Source organism: Juglans microcarpa x Juglans regia, chromosome 1D (genome assembly GCF_004785595.1).
Source record: "Juglans microcarpa x Juglans regia isolate MS1-56 chromosome 1D, Jm3101_v1.0, whole genome shotgun sequence".
NCBI classification, from domain to species: domain Eukaryota; kingdom Viridiplantae; phylum Streptophyta; class Magnoliopsida; order Fagales; family Juglandaceae; genus Juglans; species Juglans microcarpa x Juglans regia.
In genome coordinates this window covers 35,836,793-35,860,768 of record NC_054594.1, presented here as the reverse complement: position 1 = coordinate 35,860,768, position 23,976 = coordinate 35,836,793, and the positions used below count along the sequence as shown (strand labels likewise).

Below are 23,976 nucleotides of genomic sequence, written 5' to 3'. Positions count from 1 at the left end.
TGACTCAGATTGGGCTTTTTGCCCCGACACTCGCAAATCTGGGACTAGTTATTGCATTCTACTGGGCAATTCCCTTGTTTCTTAGAAATCAAAGAAATAAACCATAGTCTCTCGTTCTTCAGCGGAAGCCAAATATCGTGCAATGACTACCATTTGTTTTGAACTTACATGGCTAAGATACATCTTAGCTGACCTCTAAATTTCTCATCCACAAGTTGTTACTCTTTATTGTGATAATCAGTCCGCTCTTCATATTGTAGCTAATCCTGTGTTTCATGAGCGTACTAAACACATTGAACTTGACTACCATTTGATACGAGACAAGATTCAAGAAGGCTCCATTTAGACAACTCATATTGCCACTTCTTATCAACTGGCTGGCATTTTTACTAAAGCTCTACCATCTCATGTTCTATTACTTCATCTCTCCAAACTGGGAATAGACAATATCTATTATCCATCTTACGGGAGGGTTTTACAGCATGAAGAATTGAAACGTGCTGCTGTACATAGATGATTCTAGAATAAGTTTATTGGTAGTGTTTTTTTTTTTGTCCTTTTAGGCTGAAGTGTAAATAGGCGAGGTCAAATGGTGTTTTCGTTATTTTCTTAGAACCTTTTGTTAGGCATTTAACTGACAATTTCCCATTTTTTTTTTTGTAATCAATTGGATCTTTTCTTATTCAATACGAAATTGGGCATTCCTCTTTTCTCCTTTTTTTCAACACTCTATCTTTCACATACATTCCATTTTCCACATTCACACTGTCTTCCTCATTCATAACACATTGTTCTTCTACACTTTCAGCCTCAACTCCCGCATTCTCAACTTGTGGACAGTTTCCACGCATCATTATCTCAACTTTCTCATTTTCAGAGCACGTAATTTTATCTTTCAATACAAAATAACCACATTACAAATTCAATCAATAAACACAAAATAATTGTCCATTATTAATGCGAGTTTTCTGTATGATATTACTATATACCATTTCGGTGGGTCCTTCAGTAGTTTAGCATTGTAATGACGAGCTCTCTCAAGCCATGAAACACAAAAATTTAAAATATATAATAAAAGAAAACAACGATAAACATTTTACAAGATAACTAATTACAATAAACATTCTGCGAGAAAATAACAATAAACATTATACGAGAAAACAACAATTAAACGTATCAAACTAACATAAACAATAGTAGCTAACCTCATGCTATAATCCAAAGAGTTGAGGCAATGAATTGGAGTTGCTAATCCTAAAATCTTGTATATTTTAGCTGGATATCATAAATCAAATATTATGCGAGATAATTAAATGTGGCAAAAATTCTCTTATCAGGTTCACAAGCTACCTGAATTAAAACTAGAAAAACCTAGAAAAAATTAGAAAAATCTTGGTGGGCAACGGAACTATACGAAGTTGTGAGATCAATAAAAAAAAAAACTCCAAACGATCAAAAAAATCCAAAACAACTACATTACAGACCCATACGAAATAGAAAATTGAAAAAATACTATGTAAGTGACTGAGGGGATGGCGGTGATGGACAGAGAGAATGACAGTAATAAACAACTCCCAACCGGCAGAACTTGGTGGCGTTCTTTCTTGTCGACTCCTGCAATTTGAATGATAATAGGGCTAAAGGCTTGAATGATGAACACATTTTGAGGACTCTTGAAATTATCGGGTGTGATGATCTTATGTTCATTTGTGTATAGCTTCTGATGTGACGCCCTTTCTTTGGGAGTCTGTTAAAGCCTAGTAACAGACCGACTGCACCAAAGCAGCTTTAAAAAAAATGCAAAAATATCGACCAAATACTAATTCCCAACGTCGGGAAGAAATAATTATCAAAATGAAGAATATAATTGCCTTCAGGATTATTAACGAGAAACAGCCCGAATTATGTCATGTGGTGGGCACTTTTTTATTTCTTTGAAAGGCGTCGTAACAAGACGATAAAAAAAAAGAGAGAGAAAAAGGAAAAAAACTTACTACAAGCACAGAGAAAAGCGGGGTTTTTCCATTGCCAACGACCATGATGAACAACACCAACCGTAGCAGCGAAGAAAATCAGCGGAAGAAAGAGAGCTCTGTGAGCTTAGACTCGAGATTCAACCAGACCCTAAAAAATGTTCAAGGGTTCGAATCCTTAATTCCCAAGAATTCTCATTTCCCATTTCTCAGTTATATTTGCTTGAATTTTCCTTAAATTGGGAGAAAAGCTCCTGATCTCTCATGGAGATGCTTGCAAAGTCATGAGTTTTCGAGGACTTCAGAATTTCACTAGTCAGTGAGTCTGTGGTATTAGATTTGGAAAATCCACCGGATATTGTTTCTAATCTTAATCATGGCTTCTGATCTCTCAAACTCTATGATATGGTTGAGAAAATTTATAGGTCCTGGTTATTTTTATGTATTTGGTATAAATCAGCAAGTGAATTTGTGTAATTTATACGATCTGTGCATTTGGGTTGGGTGGGTTAGTTATGCTCTGTTCCGTTTAGATTCTGGGAAAATGTGGGTAAGCATCTGGACTGAGATGTAGACCATGGGATTCGAAGTTTGGTTTATTATATCCTAAGTTTGCTTGGCAATCGAATGGAGCTGAGAATTAGTAGTAGGAAGTTCATTTTACAAGATTTGGTTACTTGCACTTGGTGTTGTGGATCTCTGATCTATTCGAACATGTGGCCACAGAGGTGGACTTTTCAGCCCTCTGTCCCTGTCTCTATGTCTGTCCATGTTTCTGTCTCTAGTGATTTGCTATCTGCATGACAATGTCTCACTTAGTTTTGAATGTTCGGTAGAAAAAGTTATCATGATTCTTGATATAACCTTGTGCCATGTCTTCTTTTCCTTAAAAATCACTTCCTTACATCTTTTTTTTTTTTTTTAAAAGTACTGCCTTAGATCTTTTTACCCCTTTGATCTGGTTTTTCCTGCTCGATTTTCTCAAATTGGTTTGATTCTGATTGCAATAGGTCGTCTTAGACTTTTAACAATACAACTCCTTGTTTATATCATTTGCTTATGTCATTATCTAAAAGTTTCCACTTTCAAGCATTTGGAGTGATGCCTATTTATGAAGAAGGCTAAGTAGTTATCTATTTGCAGAATATCTTTATCTAATATTGAGATAGGCTACCTATATTATGGGTTCTACAGAGTTTCTTTAGCATATCACTGATTCTTGTACATCAATTCCACTATGTGCTTTTGTTGTAATACCTTCGTTTTTAGCGATCAATAGCATTGTGACTTTAGAGTTTGTTTAATCATAATTGTTGGTCTATCTAGGTTGCTCAAAGGCCGCAGTATACCTGGTAAAATTTTACTAACTAGAAGGTCAGATCCAAGCTTACAAGAACTGTCTCCAGAGTATGAAAGGAGCTCCTCATTCAAGGATGCTGGCTCAAGTGATCGCGTGACCAAGGAAGTAGAGGCAATATTGATATCCATTTTCACTCATCATTATGTTTCCTTATTAAAAAATTTTATGGTATGCATATACTAATAAAAAAAGAAAGAGTATACTTATAAAAAAATTATTATAGACCTATGAGGTGTGAAATTTTGATGATTGAGAATTAAAAGGAGGTCTTTTACTCGTAATGTAGGAAGAAGTCCAGGGTACAAGCAATGCAAATAAGAACACAAATGTCAATAAGTTGAAAACATCAACCTCAAATATTGAAAATACATCCAAAGAAGTTCAGAAGTCTGCTATGGGTGCTAGAGCTACAGATTCTGCGAGAGTTATGAAGTTCACAAAGGTGCTCTCAGGGACAACAGTCGTATTAGGTATTGTTTCTCCTCTCTGTCTTTGCATCCTTCGCATGTCTGGTAATGGATGTGTTGTGGTGTATATTGTAGAGTATGATGGGACTGCCAGTATATATCAAGATGCTGAAGCGTGGTGAAATTATACTCTATGCTTTAGTTATATTTTAATATATATTTGAATTTGTTATCTCTCCTCTTTTCCAAGTAAGTGTCTGCTGGATCTTGTGTGGATTGCTTCTGAAAATGTGTTATAGGGCTATTTTTTATGCTTATTGGTTTTACAATTTTATACAACAGATTGTTTTTCTCTAGAATCATCTTAGCTGAGGCGAACATGTGAAAAAGCTGCAGGATGATATTTTTTCCCGACATCTGTTACAACAATAGTAGTTGTGAATAATAACAATTTTGTTGCCATGTAACCTTTTTTTTTTTTTTTTATGTCGGGGAACCTTTTTTTTTTGTTGCCATGTAACCTAGGTCTAATGGACAGCCCTTCAGCCCTTTGCACAATGTGATCTTCTATCAAATGATTTTTTTATGGACAAACCATTTTTCTAACAATATATTCATCAGGAACATAAACTTTTTTCCCAAAAAAAGGGCTATTGCATTACAGTGGCATGTAGACTTCTATCCCAATGGATAATGGCATCCTCATTATCCGAATGTTTGGCATTCCCAACATCACACATTTTATCGTGACATGCCTGTTTTTTAGCTTAATTTTTATGGTTGGGCACAGTGTATAGGTGTTCGAACACTTATCCCAAACAGCAGCACATTGTCTTTTGCAGAGTTTATTAATTTCTAACATTACATTTTTAATTTTTTGGGAAGTTTGTGTGTACTTCCTTTATCATGGTTTTCCTCCTAATCTTTTATTAGAATTCGTTATAATTACCTTTCAGAAAAAGGTTTTCATTTTGGTAGTTTGAGTTTGTATTTTGAATGAAAACTTACCTGAAGTAATTTTCATGCAAATAGGGGCCAGTACCTCTGCCTTCTTTTCTCCTAGGTCGTTCTTATGAGGTCTTACAATTTTAATGTAAATATGACTTGATGAGCTATAACATCTCGATTTTGAATTTCATATTGTAGAGAATTTGCGCGAGTTAGCTTGGAGTGGAGTACCAGATTATATGCGCCCAGATGTATGGAGGCTTCTCTTGGTAAGTTTGAGAGTTCTGATAGCTATCCAATTTCAAAATCATGTGACTGGAAATCTCTGGCTTGTGATCTGAAGTTGTCTTTATACGGAAGTTTTAGGGCCCGTTTGGATAGTGAGATGAGATGAGATGAGATGAGTTGAGATGGTTTGCGAATAGTAGTGAGATTATTAGTTGAAATTAGATGAGATGAGATGGTTTTGTATCCAAACGTGCCCTTAGTCTTGTAATAAAATGTTTCTTGGCATATAATTAGAGATCTTGGATTGAATGGAAAGCTGTGAAATTGTATTTCTTCTCCATTGGACTGATAAAGAGAACATAGAACCCCTAGGGGTTGGCTCAAGTGGTAAAGACTTTGGTTTTGGTGGTATGCTCCCTCCAAGGTCTAACATTTGAATCCTCTTCGGTGCAAATAATCTCTAGGGGCCATCAGACTGTGAGATTTTTCCCTTGAATTACCCGAGGTGCACTTGCGGGAAACTCCTTGCTGAGGGCCTGTGCACCCCTTGGATTAGTCGGGACGCTGTTCTCAGACACTCGGTGCCAATCGCATAGTTGCACAAGATGTTAATGGCTCACACTTGATAGTAGTGAATTGTTAGTCTCTCATGATTTTAGATAAGACCTTTAGCATTTAATGCACCTAGTTTTAGAAGTTAGCATCAGTTTCAGGATTCTAGATGTCACATGGATTTGGACCTTCTCATGTTTGCTGCCAAAGCTTGACTCATTTTAGTGAAATCTCTGCCACTGCAAAATGGTCTAGTTATAATCTTTCTTGTATGAGTGGGTGACGGTGGGTCTCACAATTAGCTAGATGGATCCTATTTTGCTGTAAGATCACCGTTATATGCGATCGCGAAAGAGATCGTTATTATCCAATTAAATTATTGCATTTGAGATTTCCTTGACATCAGTGATGTAAATTTGAAGATCTAATTCCCGTGGCGCATAATTTTTTTTTTTTTTTTTTATAAGAGATAAATGTTATTGATATGAATGAAATAGACATAGCCCATGTACAGGAAGTATACAAAAGAACACCTAAATACATTCTAAGAGAGATAAATTAAAGACAAGAAATCATGAACATTGTCCTCATTCAATACAATAACGGAAAACCAAAGTATTAAAGTGTGGAGAAAAAAATTCTTCAGCTCTACCATTGTGCGTTCCTTATTTTCAAAGCAGCGCGCATTCCTTTCCGTCCAAATATACCACATGATGCACAACGAAATCATCTTCCACATTGTTGCCACTTGATGACAGCCTTGCATCTTCCTCCAACAACCCAACAAATCCACCACCCTCATAGGCATAACTCAAGCAACATCAACCCTTTGAAGGATCCCATCTCACAACACCCTTGTCAAAATGTTATAATACGCCTTAACTGTACATTTCTTGTAATTATTAGACCTCCACTTCAATCTATCTTGCTGTGCCATAGGAGTCCCCGTGGAATATAGTAGGCTGAAAAAGTCTGAAATAATAGATAATTCCAAGTCATGAAAATCCCTATTAAAAGAATATTATACTGATGCGAACCATGAGAAAATAATTGCACATCTGCCATGAAGCCTCTCTATTAACTGCAATACGATATAGAGCCGGAAAAGCCTTTTCCAATGCGTGATCTCCACACACGTCCCGCAAAAAACTGATTCGATTGCCCTCTCCGACTACAAAGCAAACTTGATTTTCAAAGCATGACCATCCCTTCCTTATAAACTTCCATAAACCCACACCATACCCCCCTCTAACTTCGTTGGAGCACCAACCACCCCAAGTGGCACCATATCTAGCGTCGATAATTTCTTTCCACAATGATCCCCCTCCAAGTGATATCTCCATAGTCATTTCCCCAATAGAGCTTTATTAAAAGTTCTCAAGTTACACACTCCCAAACCCCTGTTCACAACTGGGGCACATACTATCTTCTATCTAATCAGATGAAATTTCTTCTCCTCCCCCATGTCCCCCCATAAGAACGCCCTAAAGAGTTTCTCAATCCTGTTCACCACCCCTGCAGGCATAGGAAACAGAGATACAAAAATATGTGGGGAGGTTAGTGAGGGTACTTTTGATAAGAGTGAGGCGGCCCCCTTTTGATAAATACACCTGTTTCCAACCAGCCAACTTTTTCTCTATGTTCTCCACCACCCCATCCCATATAACTCTATTCTTGAAAGTTGTTCCCAGCGGAAGGCTCAGATATTTCATTGGGAAAGAGGACACCTTACAATTCAAAAGGCTTGCTAAACTGAGGATATTAGAGACTGCACCCACCGGAACCATCTCAAACTTGCCAAGGTTCACCTTAAGCCCTAACACTACTTTAAAGCCAAGTAACAATGCTCGTAGAGTTTGGATCTGGCTATTATCCGCTTCACAAAAGACAAAAGTATCATTTGCAAAAAGAAGGTGTGAGATGATAATAGGGCCACCATAGCCATTGTCTACCTGAAAACCAAATAAGAAACCTCCACCAACAGCGGTCTGCACCATCCTACTTAAAGCCTCCATAACTATAACAAATAGAAGAGGAGATAGAGGATCTCCTTGCCGCAAACCCCACGAACTATCAAAAAAACCAATAGGTGTGCCGTTAACTAGAACTGAGAACCGGACGATTGAAATATAATGACGCATCCATGAAATTCACCTATCCCCAAAGCCACACCTCTCAAGCAGGTATAAGAGGAATTCTCAGTTTACATGATCATAGGCCTTCTCCATGTCAAGCTTGCAAAGAATACCTGAACCTCCCTCCCGCAGTCTGTGGTCCAAGCACTCATTTGCAATGACCACCGAACCAATAATTTGTCTCCCACAAATAAATGCGTTCTGAGGCTTGGAAATAATATGTTCCAACACCAGGCTAAGCCGGTTGGCAAAAACTTTCGAAATAATTTTATAAACGCTACTAACCAGGCTTATTGGACGAAATTCTTCAATAGTTGGAGCCCTGTGTTTCTTGGGAATGAGAGCAATAAAAGTCGTATTAAGAGATTTTTCAAACTTTCAAAAAGAGTGAAATTCACTAAAAACTTGCATAACATCGTCTTTCACAATGTTCCAACAAGTTTGAAAGAAACTCATTGAAAAACAATCCTGACCTGGTGCTTTGTCCTTAGCCATACCAGAGATGACCTTGTAAATCTCTTCTTCAACGAAAGGTATCTCCAAAACACTCACACTCTGCTAGTCAATTGCCTCAAAGGACAATGAATCAAGCTTCGGCCTCCAAGAAGCTAATTCTGTGAGAAGGGTCTCATAATAATGTACAATATAGTTTTCTAGCTTGGGAGGAGAAGATAGCACCTAAGAACCTGAATGAAACGCCTCAATAGCATTGCTATGCCAATGTGAATTAGCCACTTTGTGAAAGAACTCCGTACACCTATCACCTTCTTTCAACCAAAGGGCTTTAGATTTTTTACGCCATAAATTCTCATCTGACAACAAAATCCTCTCCAAATTTGCCATAACGGTGCCCTTCCTCAATAACACCTCCTCCGAGGTATCTCCCAATAATTCCTTGCCCTCTAACTTCTGCAATTCCTCCAAGAGTGTAGACTTCTGATTGTCAATATGACCAAAAACTTCCAAGTTCCACTTCTTTAGGTCTTGTTTCAGTGCCTTCAGCTTGCCTACAAGAATGAAACTTAGAGTGCCAATAAACTGATACGATGACCATCAAGCACGCACCATCTCTACAAACTCATCCGCTATTAGCCACATGTTTTTAAACTTGAAGTACCGGCGACCCCTGTGAATACCCCCATAGTCTAATAGGATAGGAAAATGAACTAAGCTGACTCAAGCTAACCGTTTCTGACTTACTTCTGGATAATGGTCTTCCCACGAAGAAGAGACAAGGAATCTATCCAATTTCGACCAAACCCGCCCGTTGGACCAAGTGTACTTGCCCCCTACCAGGGGGAGATCCATGAGGTCCATATAAAAAATGAACTCGGAGAATTCCTCCATTGCCACAGTATTCCGATAATGCCCCGATCGTTTGTTCGAAAAGCAAGTAAAGTTAAAATCACCTCCATGCACCACGACACATCCCATAAAGAGTATAGGCCCGCCAACTTTTCCCATAACCTTCTTGTATCTCTGTCCACGTTAGGACCATAGGAGCCTGCAAATGCCCATTCCGATCTGTCAACCACATTTTTTAATAAAGTCGCAACTGAGAAATCTCCAATACACTCCTTAATTGCTTCAACCACTCTTTTATCCCACATTAGTAACACTCCACCTAAGGCTCCCAAAGAGGCCAAATAAGACCAACCTACATACGAGTACCCCCATGAACTTTGGACAATTTTTCTATCAATGAATCACAACTTTGTTTCTTGAAAACACACCACATTACCCTTCCACATCCGCAATAATGTTTTGATATGAAGGTGTTTATTGCGATCATTGAGCTCCCGTACCTTGCATGATAAAATCTTAGGCTTCATAAAAACATAGATTGCCCCTCCCTTTCGATCTATCCCTTCCGCCACTCCCTTCCTTCACATCATAATTGATGGAACAAGTTTTCCGTTTAAGTTCCCTATCCCACTTTGTGGTTGACTTCGAACGGCTAGCTTCAATTGTCACAAGAAGGGGGTCGTAAATTGTTCTTCGTAACCTCCAAAAGAAACCCCAATAACAGCTTGTAACTCCTCTACCTTCTTGAAAACCCAATTTGACGCACAACTCCCATAATTAGAACTGGGAGGGAGTGTACACAGAGGAGTTAGAATGGCCCCCTCCTCACCAGCATTGTCAGTAGCAAATAGAGCCAATTCTAAGCCACACACTAGATCTGGTTCACCTTTGGATGCAACCAAATTTTCAGAAAGTCTCAACTCTTCAAAAGATTAGCCATCCCCAGACTTATTCCCGTAAAAAAATCCCATCTCCAATGGTAGAGTGCCTAACGGAGACCTCAGAAACGAAAGGTCACCCTCTGGCGAGTCAGACTGCACAGGAGACACAGCTGGGCCTCCGAGCACCTCGCACGACTGAGTCTGTGCAATCTCCACCGATAGCCCACATGACGGCGACGGGAAATCAACACTCAAAGGCCCATCCTCTGTCGGCTTCTCTACCAACTCGCCATCCTCAATATCCTCCCATCGAGGTGACACCGGCTCACCACGGTGGTTGACAGCGACTGGAGGAGCTTTCTGTGCCGGTGTGGAGTCTAGCAAGACGCTTATCGGCGCCGCAAGAGGGTGACACAACCAATGTTTTGAATACCGTACCGGATAGCGTACCGGTCAAGGCACTGGAACGAAATATTTCGGTACCGGTACCGTTTCGGGATAGCGTTTCGGGATAGTCGATCTATAAATAAATTATATATATAAATATATATAAAAATTATATTCTAAAATAATAGTCTATATATAAATAAATTATATACAAATACATATATATATTATAAATTATAAATAGTCTAGTCTGAATTGAGGGTTAAAAAATAAGTTTGTAGTTTGAAAAAACGAAAAAAAAAAAAAAAAAAAAAACACAGGCCTAAATATCGGCCGGTACCGGCCGAAATATAGGCCGGTACAGGCCGAAATTGAGGCCGGTATTACCGGCCGGTATTTTAGCCGGTACGGAACAGGTATAGTACCTGTACCGGCCGGACGGCTGAAACGAAAAATTTCGGCCGTACCGGCCAATACGGTACGAAATTTAAAACTTTGGACACAACGCCTGGACTGAGATATCGGCAGGCACCCAGTTCGTTGCCCTCCAGGCCTTCTTTGGGCCTGAGACCTGGCCCAACCCAGGGCCCTTCACCAGCCCAGCCTGCACCACGTGACCCCTCCTTGCCCTTGAGCCCATCTCCCTTTAGTCCGAAATTGAAGGCCTTCCCCTCCCTTCATTAGAGCCCGAATCACGGGCTAGGCCCATCATCATCACTTCCTTCCCCTTAATGCAGCGTTTAAGGCAGAGTATTTCTTCCAATAAAACCCCTACTTTTTCCTCCATATCAACCAATAGCCTTAGCATTTTTTCCTCATTTGGCCCCAACATCTCGCTGCCATCTCCCTCGCTCCTCTGCACGACTTCTGAAATGGACACTCCTGGCACCACTGCACTCACGGCTTGAGGCAGTACATTCTGCGCTTGGAGCACCTCACTGTACGACCGTGAGCTGTCTACCATCGACGATGGAGCACCACCGTCTCCCCTAAACACCTTCGACTTGTCTGCCTGGGAAGACCACGGAACGCAAGCCACTCTGTTTCACACATTCAAAACAGAGGAAGGAGAAGTGAGCTCCTTCAAGGTGTCTCCAAAGTTCTTCCACCCCTCCCCCTTCCTTCCTTCTGGCACCACTATCAGATCTCTCATCTTTTCATGCTCAAACTCCGAAAGGGAGAAAAAACTGCCATTGTGGTTGCAACCCCTCTGCACCACTAACATGTGATTTCCTTTTCTATGTGTTCTAAGGAACTCAGAAGAGCCCAATGACGCTGTACATTCCCTCACCATAGAACCCAATCACACCAGAGCTTCGTGATCCAAGGAGATGTATTTCACCACACGGCGACTACTCTCTGTGATTCTTCACCACCTTTCGTTCTCCTTTCTGAACGCAAATAGCTTCTGATCAATAAAAACTTCTCTGCGCATCCCCGTCGAAGCCAACCAACACCGTAACCCAAACTGGAATAACACGCTAATCTCCACAAGGAATTATTGCCATTAACGAACCACCACCAATGGCAAAAAACCAACGGAGCAAAAAGTGTACGGAGAGAAAATATTTTAGGAGAGAGAAAAATTATGCAAATGGAATCCCCGTGGCTCATAATACTTGAGATTTGTTTTCGTCCTCCTGTATCATCTACTAAAACAATCTGTTAGAAAGCCAAAACTCTACAGCTAAGACTTCGTATGCATGGAAGAACCTTTTTTTAGGAGCACCATTTCCTTTACAGATATGTTTTTAAAGCTGAAATCAATTTCTAATCCTTGCTAAGACCTTGCCAACAAGATTTTATTTTATTTTTTATTGGCACTGGGTATCCAGGAACAGCGTCCCGACTAATCTCGGGGGTGCACAGGCCCTTAGCAAGGTCTTATGATTTATCAAGCATTGCTTAAGTTATGTCATCTTCCAGATATCTGAAGTGCAAATACTCATCTTCTCTGCTGATGTTAAATTTTTCCTTTGCTTTGCTGTTTGTTTAATCTAATTTTTCCATTAGCTATCTTGATTTAGTAGACTTTGAGTGCTAGTGAGGAACAACGTTCAAGGAATCTGGTTTGGATTCAGAGATGAGATGAGATAGTTTTAGATGAAAGATGAAAGTTGAAAAAAATATTGTTAGAATATTATTTTTTAATATTATTATTGTTTTGGGATTTGAAAAAATTATTTTGGGATTTGAAAAAGTAGAATTGTTTATTATATTTTGTATGAAAATTTGAAAAAGTTGTAATGATGAGATGAGATGAGATGAGATGAAACACTTTCTGAATCCAAACGGGACGTCTGCGATTCATCTTGCTATAGCTGATCTCTTCATTACCATTACTATTAATTCCCTACCCCTTCGATAGAAAGTTTGCATTTCTCTTGGAAGAAAAAAAGCTCATTGGCTCATTTTGTAGTGCTATGTATTGGAGGGACCATCATATCTAGGCTCGGGCTCACATAATCTGGCTTTTCTCCTTAGTTTTCTTATTAAATTAAAATTTTTTGCGTGCTTGAAATTTAAAATGAACTGACAACAGGGATATGCACCACCTAATTCAGATAGAAAGGAGGGAGTTCTAAGAAGAAAGCGCCTTGAGTATCTCGACTGTGTTTCTCGGTATTATGATATTCCAGATACTGACAGATCAGATGATGAGATCAACATGCTTCGCCAGGTATTTTTAATGTCTTGAATTTTCGTTCTGGTTTTTGTGTTCTCTTGTGCCCAATTTTTGACAAATTGCCAATTTTATTCTCATCAGATTGCTGTTGATTGTCCAAGAACTGTACCTGATGTTACTTTCTTCCACGAACCACAAGTTCAGAAATCCTTGGAGCGCATCCTTTATACATGGTCACAATCACCCTATAATCTCTGTTATTTAGAATTAAGGCAGAGACCAACACATACTGCATACTTTGTCTCTCCTGCTCTAGTTCATTACACAAATATGCATTGGCTTAATGAATTTTTGATGTAGGATCTTATAGCTCCATAGTTTGTGACTTAGGAGTGTAAGAATTTTGGGACTCATTTAGGGGAAACACAGATCTGAAGCTGGTCTGTGCAGATTGGGTTTGTAAGTTTGTGGCTGGGGTTTGAATAATCAGAATAAAGGTTCTGGAACACAGCAACAAGAAAATAAAAAGAAAAGGAGAGAGTAGAATAAAACTCAATCTAGCGTACTTTATTTCAAAAAAATAAAAAATAAACCTAGCATTATACTGTTCTTTAACTTCTACCCAAGAAAAAGATGCATCACACACCAGACAAACAACTGTGTTTTCCATTTTCTTTCTCCATTTATGGACATGAAACTAATGTCAAGTCTCTTCTGGCACTTGTTTGGACAACTGCAAAAGAATTTGCCTTAGTATGCCCAGAGAAACGCAGAATCTTATACCTATAAAAAAAAAAAAAATGCAGAATCTTATGAGTTATGAGTATTGTGCATTCAAGAAACTTTTTAGTTGTTACTTTCATAACTTTCTTTTATAGATAAAGTAAGATTTTATTGATCAAGTAAATAAGATTTTTTTTTTCATAATTTGATACTTTCATAATTTTTTTACCATCTATGACCTATGGTATTTGGGGCCAAATGACAACCACATCCCAGTCAATTAGGGATGGAGGTAATCTTAGGCTATGTTTGGGGCACTTAGATGATATGAGATCAAAACATTTCATAATTTCCTTCTGAAACATCACTCAAGCACAACACTTTTCAATTTCAAATATTCAACTTTTTCATCTAATCATTACAACTTTCCCAAATTTTCAATCAAAACACAAGAAACAATACAACTTTTTCAAATTTCAAAACAAAAATAATATTAAAAAATTATATTCAAACAATGTTTTAACTTATAATATTTTTATTCTACTTTTTCTCTCTCCTTTCCCAAAATCCAATGAAACATTTTAACTCAAACTATTTCACTACTATTCACAGAATTCTCATTTCATCTCATTACCCAAATATATGGTTGTGACCCTTTTTTTGGTCCATTTCATGAGGTAGGAAAAACGAAAACTGGTCAACTTGTAGTGTATGATTGTGAAAGTGTCCTCATTGGAGTATTTTCCTCATGTTGTCAATTTATTAATTGGTTTTTCTGATTTCTTTACAGGGCCATTCGGCATCCTGCAAGTGGATATGTTCAGGGAATAAATGATCTAGCTACACCCTTTCTAGTTGTTTTCTTGTCAGAATACTTGGAAGGGGGGATGGATAACTGGTCAGTCTCTAATTTGTCTCCAGAAAAAATCTCTAACATAGAGGCTGATTGCTATTGGTGTCTATCGAAATTGCTTGATGGGATGCAAGACCATTACACATTTGCTCAACCAGGAATTCAAAGGCTTGTGTTTAAACTGAAGGAGTTGGTTAGGCGGATTGATGGTAACACCTTTATTTTAGCCTCTAGTTTGTTACTCTATAACGCTTCCTTTGCATGAAATAAACTGCTGTACACTGTCCACTGTCATACCTAAATCCTTGCTTGTTTTTGCTATTTGTTTAAGTAGGTTTTTGTGTTTTGGGTCGAGTTGGAAGTCCTGAACATTCCCATTTCTGTGCACAGCACATTCAAAGGAAACCTACAAATCCTTTGGTGCTCTACTACACATTTTCTGATTTTGATGGCAGCAATTTGTTTAAATTACCAATAAGCCAAACTCTCAATTTTTACACATTTTTTTAAATACTCCTCTAAGTCCTCTTATTACTATTATACAGTGCAATCATGCATCTCGAGAAAAAAAATCTGTGTAAGTTTGTTGTCACTGATATTGGATGGCATCGGAAATATCTACCTTTTACTCAATGTTTTTCTTTTCTCTCTCTCATTCTCTCCTTCCCTGTCACTCCTCCTTCCCCAATTTTATTTAAGAAAAATTCCTTGCACACTTGTCGGCACGCGCCAAAATGCTAGTATTATTTAAAGTTCAAGTTTCTCTAAGCCTGTTTATGCTGTAAAGAGTTACCTCAAAATATCACTGCATCTGCTGCAGAATAATGGAAATAGGTTATTGTCTGAATAAATACAATGATAGTTGTATTCTGGATGATGCATTTTGCTGGTTTATCAAGAAGTTCAATTTTGTGCTTTAGTAAGGGGACGCTAGGATGTTGTGGGCCTAATGTGGTGTCATTACAAAATAACAAACTGGTAGATTGGAGATTTGAGTTAATTAAACTGTAGTACTAATTAAATTGTAATGTTTTATAGTAATTCTTATGGGCTTCTGTAATTGTTCTCAACAGGGCTAGTTTCCAAGATTTTCTTATATCCATTGCGAGTCCCTAACTTGTAACTAGGCGTCTCTTTGTATACCTCCTGTATACTTGGGCTACGCTTGTTAACTTTTATCAATATTTATTTTACCTACAATGTCCTAAGAAATATAATATTGGTTGTGATTTAAAATATCCTCTTTTAACATTTTAAAATTAAGTTAGCAATGCCTGGCCAGTATTTATATTAAATGAAAAAAAGACCCCCATTGTACCAGCCTAACTCACTTTAGTTGCAGATTTCTATACGTATCTTGTTTTGAAAGAATATGTTGTTAATTATGCTTTTTTAGGAACAGTGCCATCTAGGAATTTTATTTTGAAGGAAAACGAGCATATTCTTCGTAGTCACTCCAAGTGCCTCCACAGGAAAGGATTCGAAGGACTTTTTAAACTTTTGTAATAAATAGCTTTTTCTGATAGGAAACTTTTGTAAGAAATAGCTTTCTTGAGTTCCTAGATCTTTTTGACGAAGTGGTTGGTGAACCATCTTCTGTAGATTGCAGTTCCAAATCGTATGTTTTATTATTATTATTATTATTATTATTATTATTATTACCCTTTTGCGTTAATGCATGAAATGTTTGAAACTTCCAATTACCATAGGCATATCCCAAGTACACTGGACATATACAAGGGCAACACCTAGGCATCACTGACTAAGGATACAAGTAATTCTTGAATATTCCTTATTTACTGATAACAAAAATTTATATATAATCCTTCTTGTTTCTTCATTTTTTTATAATCATATCTGTCCAAAATTATTCTTATAAAAAATCTGTCCAAAGTTCTAAATACAATATGCTGGGCGCAATTGACAAAATCTCTTTGTGCTAGAACCTGTTTCAAGACACGTGGAGGAGCAAGGGCTGGAATTTCTTCAATTTGCTTTCCGCTGGTTCAACTGTCTTCTAATACGTGAGGTTGGCAACTACAAATGCATTAGGTGTACTATTAATTATTGAAATCTTAAACAAATGAATTAAATATGTAATCTCTGGGTTTCTTAAGTTGCAGCTGTGAACATTTGCAGGGGATATTTGACCATGACCTTGTGCTTTAATAATTTGTGCAAAGCTAATGACAGCTTCTGTTTTGTTAGATACCTTTCCATCTTGTGACTCGCTTGTGGGACACATATCTTGCAGAAGGAGATGCACTGCCAGAGTTCCTTGTGTACATATTTGCCAGTTTTCTTTTAACGGTGAGATGGGCATTCTTGCCTTTTTGCTGATACGAGCTCTAATTTATGGTTGGAAATGTATTTGCTCTCAATTGTCATCATTGTGTCTTTTACTGCTGTTTGGTGGATAACGGGAAATTAAAGGCAAAATATGAAAGAGCTTGTGTTTTGCATTATCCTGCAGTTAAATCTAATGCACCCTACAAGTGCCACTTTTGAACTTATCCCTGTCGTGTTTTTGTGGGCTCCTCATTTGGACTCAGTACTGTCATTCCATGTTGGAATGTTATGCTCAGAACACCACTTGCCTTAGTGCTAATCAATTAGTACCTTTTCTTGTTATTTGCTAATACATGGAAAGAATATTCCTTGTTTTATAAAGCAAGTTCCTGTGCTATCACTCCGACTAAACATTGCAAGTTTCCACAGCCTCAGGCTGGTTTTTTAGTAATGCCTCGTTTAGCATTGTTTTTCATTGGTTCTTATGCTAAATATTCTGGATTAGGCCGTTGTCTAGCTCATGATTGATCCAGTCTGTTGGTGCACTTTTATTCCTATTCCATGTACCTTATCTTTTTTCAATTTTTTTAAAGAAAGAGAAACATCAAGCAATAGAGCCTTAGACTTGGAAAAATCACATCCGCTATCCTAAAGCTGATATCTGATTGCAGCATGTCGGACATACTAGCCATAGCATGAGCTGCTCAATTTCTTTCCTGCTAGATGTGATTTTCTGAAACTTTGCAAATGAGTATGAATGTCTCGAACCAGAGTCCATATTGTTGAAGGTAATTTAGAGCTTAACACTTGCGGTAACCACTTCAACTCTGGAGAATAATATAAAAGGCTGTCTCTGTATGGTGTTGATAACATTTTACTGTAGACCATTTGGTTATGACTTGTTCTCCAACTAAACTTTGGATAGAGGCTAGATGATGTTACTATTAGATTCTCCACTGCAATAGTGACCTTTATTATACCTCCAATAATTGACAAGAGCTGTTACTTTCATTTTCAGTGGTCAGATAAGCTCCAGACGCTTGATTTCCAGGAATTGGTGATGTTCCTTCAACACCTTCCAACACAAAAATGGACTCACGCAGAGCTTGAGATGGTGCTTTCAAGAGCCTTCATGTGGCACAGTATGTTCAACAACTCTCCCAGCCACTTAGCTAGCTAGAAAGGAATTTGTGATATTCGCTTTTTATGGTCAGATTGGAATTTTGTTCTTTTCATGATTCCACCGCCTTTTTTTCCTATCTACAGATGTTCTCTCCCAGCCCCTCAAAAAAATAAAAAATAAAAACAAGTATATGTATTCCTAGGTTTTGTAGGTTTGCTTTGATCAGGGGAAAAAGGGAAAAAAGATAATTTCTTTGTTGTATGACACCACCATTTCGTGAATGGACTCGCATTCCTCTCTATTCATTTTTTGTTTACATCTTCTTAACAGATTCTACAAACTACATGCTCGTCCGTCCTACTCTTATCCCAACCATGATGAGGCGACTTAGTCCATCAACTTTTAAAATTTTCTTTTAAAATATAAAACAAATCAAATGGTGATAAAAGCGTTGCATTTGAAAGTGGGATGAAAGAGCGATAAAATATAGTTTGTACCATTACTTAATTTTCTTCCATTGGCTTCCTCATATCAAACTGGTTGCTTGGGGTGATCCCAGTCAATGTTTAGATGGACGTTGCTACGTCCACAGAGAATTACCGAAATTCTCTACCGCACACTTGCACTTTTTTTTTTTTTTTTCCCTACTTTTTCTTTCACCATTTTTTAAAACTGTTTAGATATTTAAAAAAAAAAAAAACACATATTCATTTAAAAATACTTACTTAATCATTAAGTAAAAAAAAAAAAATTAAAAAAGATTTCGGTAGAGGATTTCGGTAGAAATAAAAAAAAAAAAAAAAAAAAAAAAAAAACAGAAGAAAAGAAAAAGTGATGTCATGAGCGTTTTGATCTACCAGTGACTTTCACGAAAGAAGCTGTCACCGTTATAATGTGTGCTATCAATTAGTAACTTAAAAAGAAAAAAAATAAAAAACCGACTCATCCTTGTTCAAAACGTCGTATGTTTTGTGGTAAATTACTACAAACTATAGAGCAGTTTTAGGTTTACTCTTTGTTTGGCCAAAAATTTTCCTGGTTTCAGATGATCCTCGTATACCTCTAGACATGTTCTGAGCAACTACGTTTGACAAAGAATATAAGCGGACAAAAACTAACTTCCCATCTAACAATGTAGCCATAGAATCATAATACAGCATGAAAACATAATCCGGAGTTTCTTTAAATCAGAAGAGGCCTCAGATATATCCAAAATGATCTATTGAATTACACTAAACTGTTATAACATGGCCAGCATATATCTATAAACATTTACGGTATCCAGTTTTTCCTCATATGAAATGAAGAATCAAGATAGCCACATGGAAACCTACAAAGGCAGGTCCTAAAAATTCTGCAACTATCACATACTAACAACAGTGCCAAACCATATTCTGTAGATCTCATCATCTCATCTCTGTTGACAAATGCTTCAACAACCTACAGTTGAGCCTGGCTAAGTATGTTGCCTCATTCCAGTTATAACTACCAGAGAAAACCCGTCCAAGGTTTGCAGTCCAGGTACTGGCAATTATCACACAAGATCAATTGATTGCCTCCTTCGCTGAAACAATACGAGGATCCCAAGTCAGCAACTAGCTTGAAACAAGCTTGATGAACATAAAAATTTGTAAACTTAAGGAGAAAGGTTGCCTCGTTCATGCATGGAACTTTAAAAGTGACACCATTCTACATCATTTGTTGTTCATTAGCATGGGGAATTTAAATATGTACGCAAGTGAATAGCCTTCGAAGTTGAAAGTATTTATCAGAACAAAATTGAAAGTCCACGCCGAACTACTTCATTAAAGTAATGGAGGTTTTTTTATGCAGCTACTTAAAGGTAGTGAAATTAATAGAACACTGTCTAAGTCAGGAAACTGTCTATAAAATAATAAACTTGTTTTTTTTTTCTACCCTGCAAAGCTAAAAAAAAAAAGGTTATTGTCATGAATCACACAAAATGCTTATGCTTTCTGAAAATATCAATGTCTTTATGAAATGACAAGCGGTGAGAAAGTTTCTTCCCTATTTTTCCTGATAAAGACTTTTCTATATGTAACAGCAAGAAAACAGCTTCGTTTTCACCCTATTAATGAGGGCACATAGGAAATCATGCCAAGATCGTACTCAGATAAAAAGCATAAGAAGCACAAGTGCACAATGACTATAAATCCTTACATATTTCTCAACTTCTTCAAGGAACTTCTCGGAATAATCAACAAAATCAGCACATTCCTTCTTTACCATTGCTGCAAGTTCTTGTTTTCCGGCCTTCTCAAGGTTCCTTATCAATATCATAAACGTTAGCCTATCCGGGGTACAACCTGATTCCTTCATTAATTCATATGTCTCCATGGCTTTTTCTATCATACCCACTCGTATGTATGCCCCAATCATCTCAGCAAAAGCCCTTGTGTTGGGTTGTAAGCCTTCTTTCTTCATTTCCGAAAAGAGCTCTTCAGCCATTTCAATCAATTTGTTCTTTCCCAGCAATAGAATCATGTCACAATATAACACCAGATCGGGTTTATACCACTCTTCCTTGCGCACAAATTGGAAGACCTAAAGCCTGATAGATATTCAGAAGAAGATACAAAATTCAAAAGAAAAATATTCAACTTTATACCAAAACACCGCAATTAAAATGATACACTTAATAGTAGAGCAAAACTTCGTACGACTGCTTTCTTGATTGGAGTCAGCATCTTGGAAGCTGGTAAACTAACCAGTTGGACAGGAAGGATTAGGAACAGGCCAGCCAATTCCAAAAATCCCAATACATTTTCTTCATGGTGGGGTTAGTTCCAAATAATTAACAGTCTGAAATATCATCCCTAAACTTTAATTCTAGCATAATTGAACGCTCCTTGTATCTCCCAAAAGGAAAATGAACAACGAACGGAAGCAAATTTACGTTTGAGGGACATTTGAACAACCCCAATTAATTTTTAATATTTCTTGTTCACACAGAAATTTTACCGCATCCCAAAACAGCCTATAAATCAGTCATTCTAATTTTAACCATATAAATAAGGATCTGGCCCAACCATTTTCCATCTGAAATTTTATTAGGGTTTCCGGCATCAATCCCAATCTTCCAAATATCGATATCTACGAGACAAATAACGCATATATACAGTCGCAAACTTCATGTATATAGCAGTACTCCAAGGGCCAATTCAAGCTGTGACACACTCAAAAATACGTGTATATTAAACAAGGAGTAATATATATACCTTAAGAGCCAAGTCCAATTCATTTTGTCTTTGCAGCTCACCCAAGGCGTCCAACAAGTCCGCCTTCAAGAGCCTACTAACTCTACTACTAAGAACCCCCTCTAATCTGCCTGTGGACGATTTGGATAGCTTTAGGGAGTGGACTGCTTGAATGGCTTCCGAGGAGAGCACACTCTTCCTCCACAGAGGCTTTCTGGGGTCCGCCCCTGAGGCCGCAGGTGACCACGGAAGAGCGTGGGTGGGGTTTGGGAAGGTTTTGGAGAAGACCCAGTTGAGGAAAGTGGAATTTGAGAGAGCCCATTATTAGACTGAATTCCATCAAGCGGAAGGGATGGAGAAAGCGGGGAATGTATATCCACACTCAGCTTTAAGATGTTGCTCTTTTGTGATCAAAGAAAAATATTGAAGAGGGGCAAATAAGTACTTTCATCGACCTCAAAACTACCTTATCAGCTGTGTATCAGACTAAAGGCGGAGAGACAGGAGAGAGATGGGCATTTCAGCCTCCAAGCGAGTCAAGGCTTCACTCTCAAACTCGTCCGATTTCGACTCAGCATGCGACTCAGGCTACACGCACTGCATCTCCCTGACCCAGCACGCTTTCCCCGGCGTCTTCCCCTACCAACTCGCCACTGCCTCCGACCACCTCCACCGCACCCTATCCACGCTCCGGCCCCACCCTCTCATCATTAAGTGGGTCCCCTCGCCACCGTCTCAAGCCCAGGTCGACTCCGCCCTCAGAGCAGTGACTCGCCGGCTGCCCAACAGAGAGGATTTAACCGCTCCGCACGAGTCCCTTCTCGGGCCCGCCCAGTTCAAGGAATGGGCCGTTGAGCTGTTCACGGATGCCGTGGTGTCGAACGCGGGGAAAGCAGTTCTCTGCAGAGTTCCGATTGGAATAGTCGGGATTGCTGGAATCGGGGCGGTGACTCGGTCTGGAACGGACTTGATTGGGACGGCAATCGGCGTGTACGCGCTTGGCATTGCGACTTCTGTTTATCTTAGTTTGTCAGGCTAGTGTAGTGTTTTTCCTTTCTTGTTTTTCTATATTCGGGTTCGAGTAAATGTTATGTCGATGATACGTGGCATAATCCTAATCTCTCTGTAAGAACAGAATAATTATTAGCCGTCGGGTGGCAAGACTATCCAGAAATTGTAACTATGCATAGCAAATTTTTAACGAGAACATAAGCAGGTTCATTTATTATTGCTTGGTTAAACCAGTTTGCATAGGCAATGTTTTCTATTTTTTACCATGTGTTTTGCACAGTTTATAGCAAGTTATATTGAATTGAATAATCAAAGCTGGTGGACTGAAAAACCAGTCTTACATTAAGGTTCCGAGTTGATCCAGTTCATTTGTCTCCTTGCCTTGTTCTTGGGAGCGTATAGACAGAATCAGAACAGTAGTTTCAACCAGTTATCAAACCAGTGGTTACGAGTAATTGTTACAAATTTGTTCACTTATTTGCTTGCTTATCAGTGTATTTGGTTGGAAAGAAACGAGAGGTGCTTTAATGATAGGGAACACAACGTAGATGAATTTTGGAAGTTTTTTATAAGCACTTTGCTTAGCTGGTTCTCTGCTATTGTACTCAAGGGAGGGGCTGTAAACGAGTTCTTGTTTTTGCTTTTCTAGTATTAGAATGTAACTAGGTGTTTCTTTTGTATACTTTATGTGTACATGGGCTTCGCCTATTACATTGTGTTTAATAAAATTTTGAACTTATCAAAAAAAAAAAAAAAAATCATTATGGTAAAATACTGATTTTACATACCATTGTTTCTCTATCAGGGCCAGAGCAACAATTGCACTTGGATGCTAATGCAATATGTAGTTTTTGGATGTTTGAGTCAACAAGCAGTCCCTTCTTAAAGCATCTCGATTCTCCACATGAAAATAGAAATTTTCATTGAATGGATGGCTTTTGGCATGATGCTCTCGGATCACAGACCAGACAGTATTACTTACATACTGATTTTACCATAATGATAAGCAAGCAAATAAATGAATAAATTTGTACATATCCTTATTTCTTTATCAGGCCTGACATGAATTTGCTTTTTTGCTGGGATTCAGATTTTATAGTATACGAAACTGGAAATACATAGTGGAGAGAAATGGTTCAATAAAGCCCATGTTGTGTCTCAGTTAGGAGTTGTAGTGGGTATACCACCCATCTGTAATAAGTTGGTGCCTATGGTTCAGGAGATGTAAGGCTTGAATTGAAGATAAGTTGGAGACTGTGGAAAGTGTGTGTTTTCGAGTTAAAAGCTTACTTGCGGATCAAATGTCGAAGCCGTCCTCCTTCAGATCAGAAGACATAAGCAGTGCGTATATACACATATTACAGTAGTTTGGTATGGCTCCTATTCCCATTAAACCTCCTAATGGTTTTACAATGGTTAAGGCCAGCTTCAGGCCGTGGACAACTCACGTGCGTATGGCGGTGGAGGGTGGAATTGGCTGGTTTTGCTAATTATTATAGTCCAGGTATGAACATTGGGATAGGATTCGGCTACTGCCAAGGGACCTCGTATCCTCATTGCTGTCATGTTTACAGGGAGGTTAACCAAGTGGCTGATGCACTTGCACAGATGGGTGTCAAGGGTGTTCGTGAAGAGTTTATTACAGCACCAAAGGAAAAAACAATCTACTTCACGTACTGATAAATTAGTACTCACAGTTTTATGTTGTAAATGATCTAGTTTTTTATTGATTTTTGTTTTTGTTTTTATGTCGGGGAACTTCTCCAAGGCAGGGCCCTTCAGACCCACTCCCGTAGAGTAAATCCTAGTCCCGTGCACGGCACCCTCAAAATTGATTTTTGTTTTTGGTTTATAACTAGGTCGATTGTTTTTACACCTTGGTTTTGGATTTCTATGCTGTAACTCCAAGGTGTTGGAATGTAACCATTGGCTTTTAATAGAATGGAGTTCCATCCTC

General features: G+C 38.3%; 2 protein-coding genes and 1 pseudogene across 3 annotated transcripts; 2 read left to right on the top strand and 1 right to left on the bottom strand.

Moving 5' to 3' along the window:
- Window positions 1-1,951: 1,951 nt before the first annotated feature.
- LOC121255822 (GTPase-activating protein GYP1-like) lies at window positions 1,952-18,016 on the top strand. Of its 2 annotated transcripts, none has more exons than XM_041156357.1 (10): window positions 1,952-2,141; window positions 3,300-3,501; window positions 3,620-3,803; window positions 4,887-4,957; window positions 12,719-12,856; window positions 12,944-13,035; window positions 14,316-14,587; window positions 16,322-16,407; window positions 16,587-16,688; window positions 17,686-18,016. In XM_041156357.1, the coding sequence occupies exons 1-10, from the start codon at window positions 2,038-2,040 to the stop codon at window positions 17,845-17,847; spliced, it is 1,413 nt and encodes a 470-aa protein (XP_041012291.1). In that variant the 5' UTR covers window positions 1,952-2,037; the 3' UTR covers window positions 17,848-18,016. The 2 variants fall into 2 exon arrangements, with proteins under 2 accessions (XP_041012291.1, XP_041012297.1); XM_041156363.1 differs by having other exon boundaries at window positions 1,953-2,141; window positions 3,300-3,444.
- A 980-nt stretch (window positions 18,017-18,996) lies between these two features.
- Window positions 18,997-21,348, bottom strand: LOC121255836 (annotated as a pseudogene).
- Window positions 21,349-21,519: 171 nt separating this feature from the next.
- LOC121255845 lies at window positions 21,520-22,236 on the top strand. The gene has a single exon (XM_041156383.1). It carries the CDS (start codon window positions 21,520-21,522, stop codon window positions 22,045-22,047), a length of 528 nt encoding a protein of 175 aa, XP_041012317.1. The 3' UTR covers window positions 22,048-22,236.
- Window positions 22,237-23,976: the final 1,740 nt, after the last annotated feature.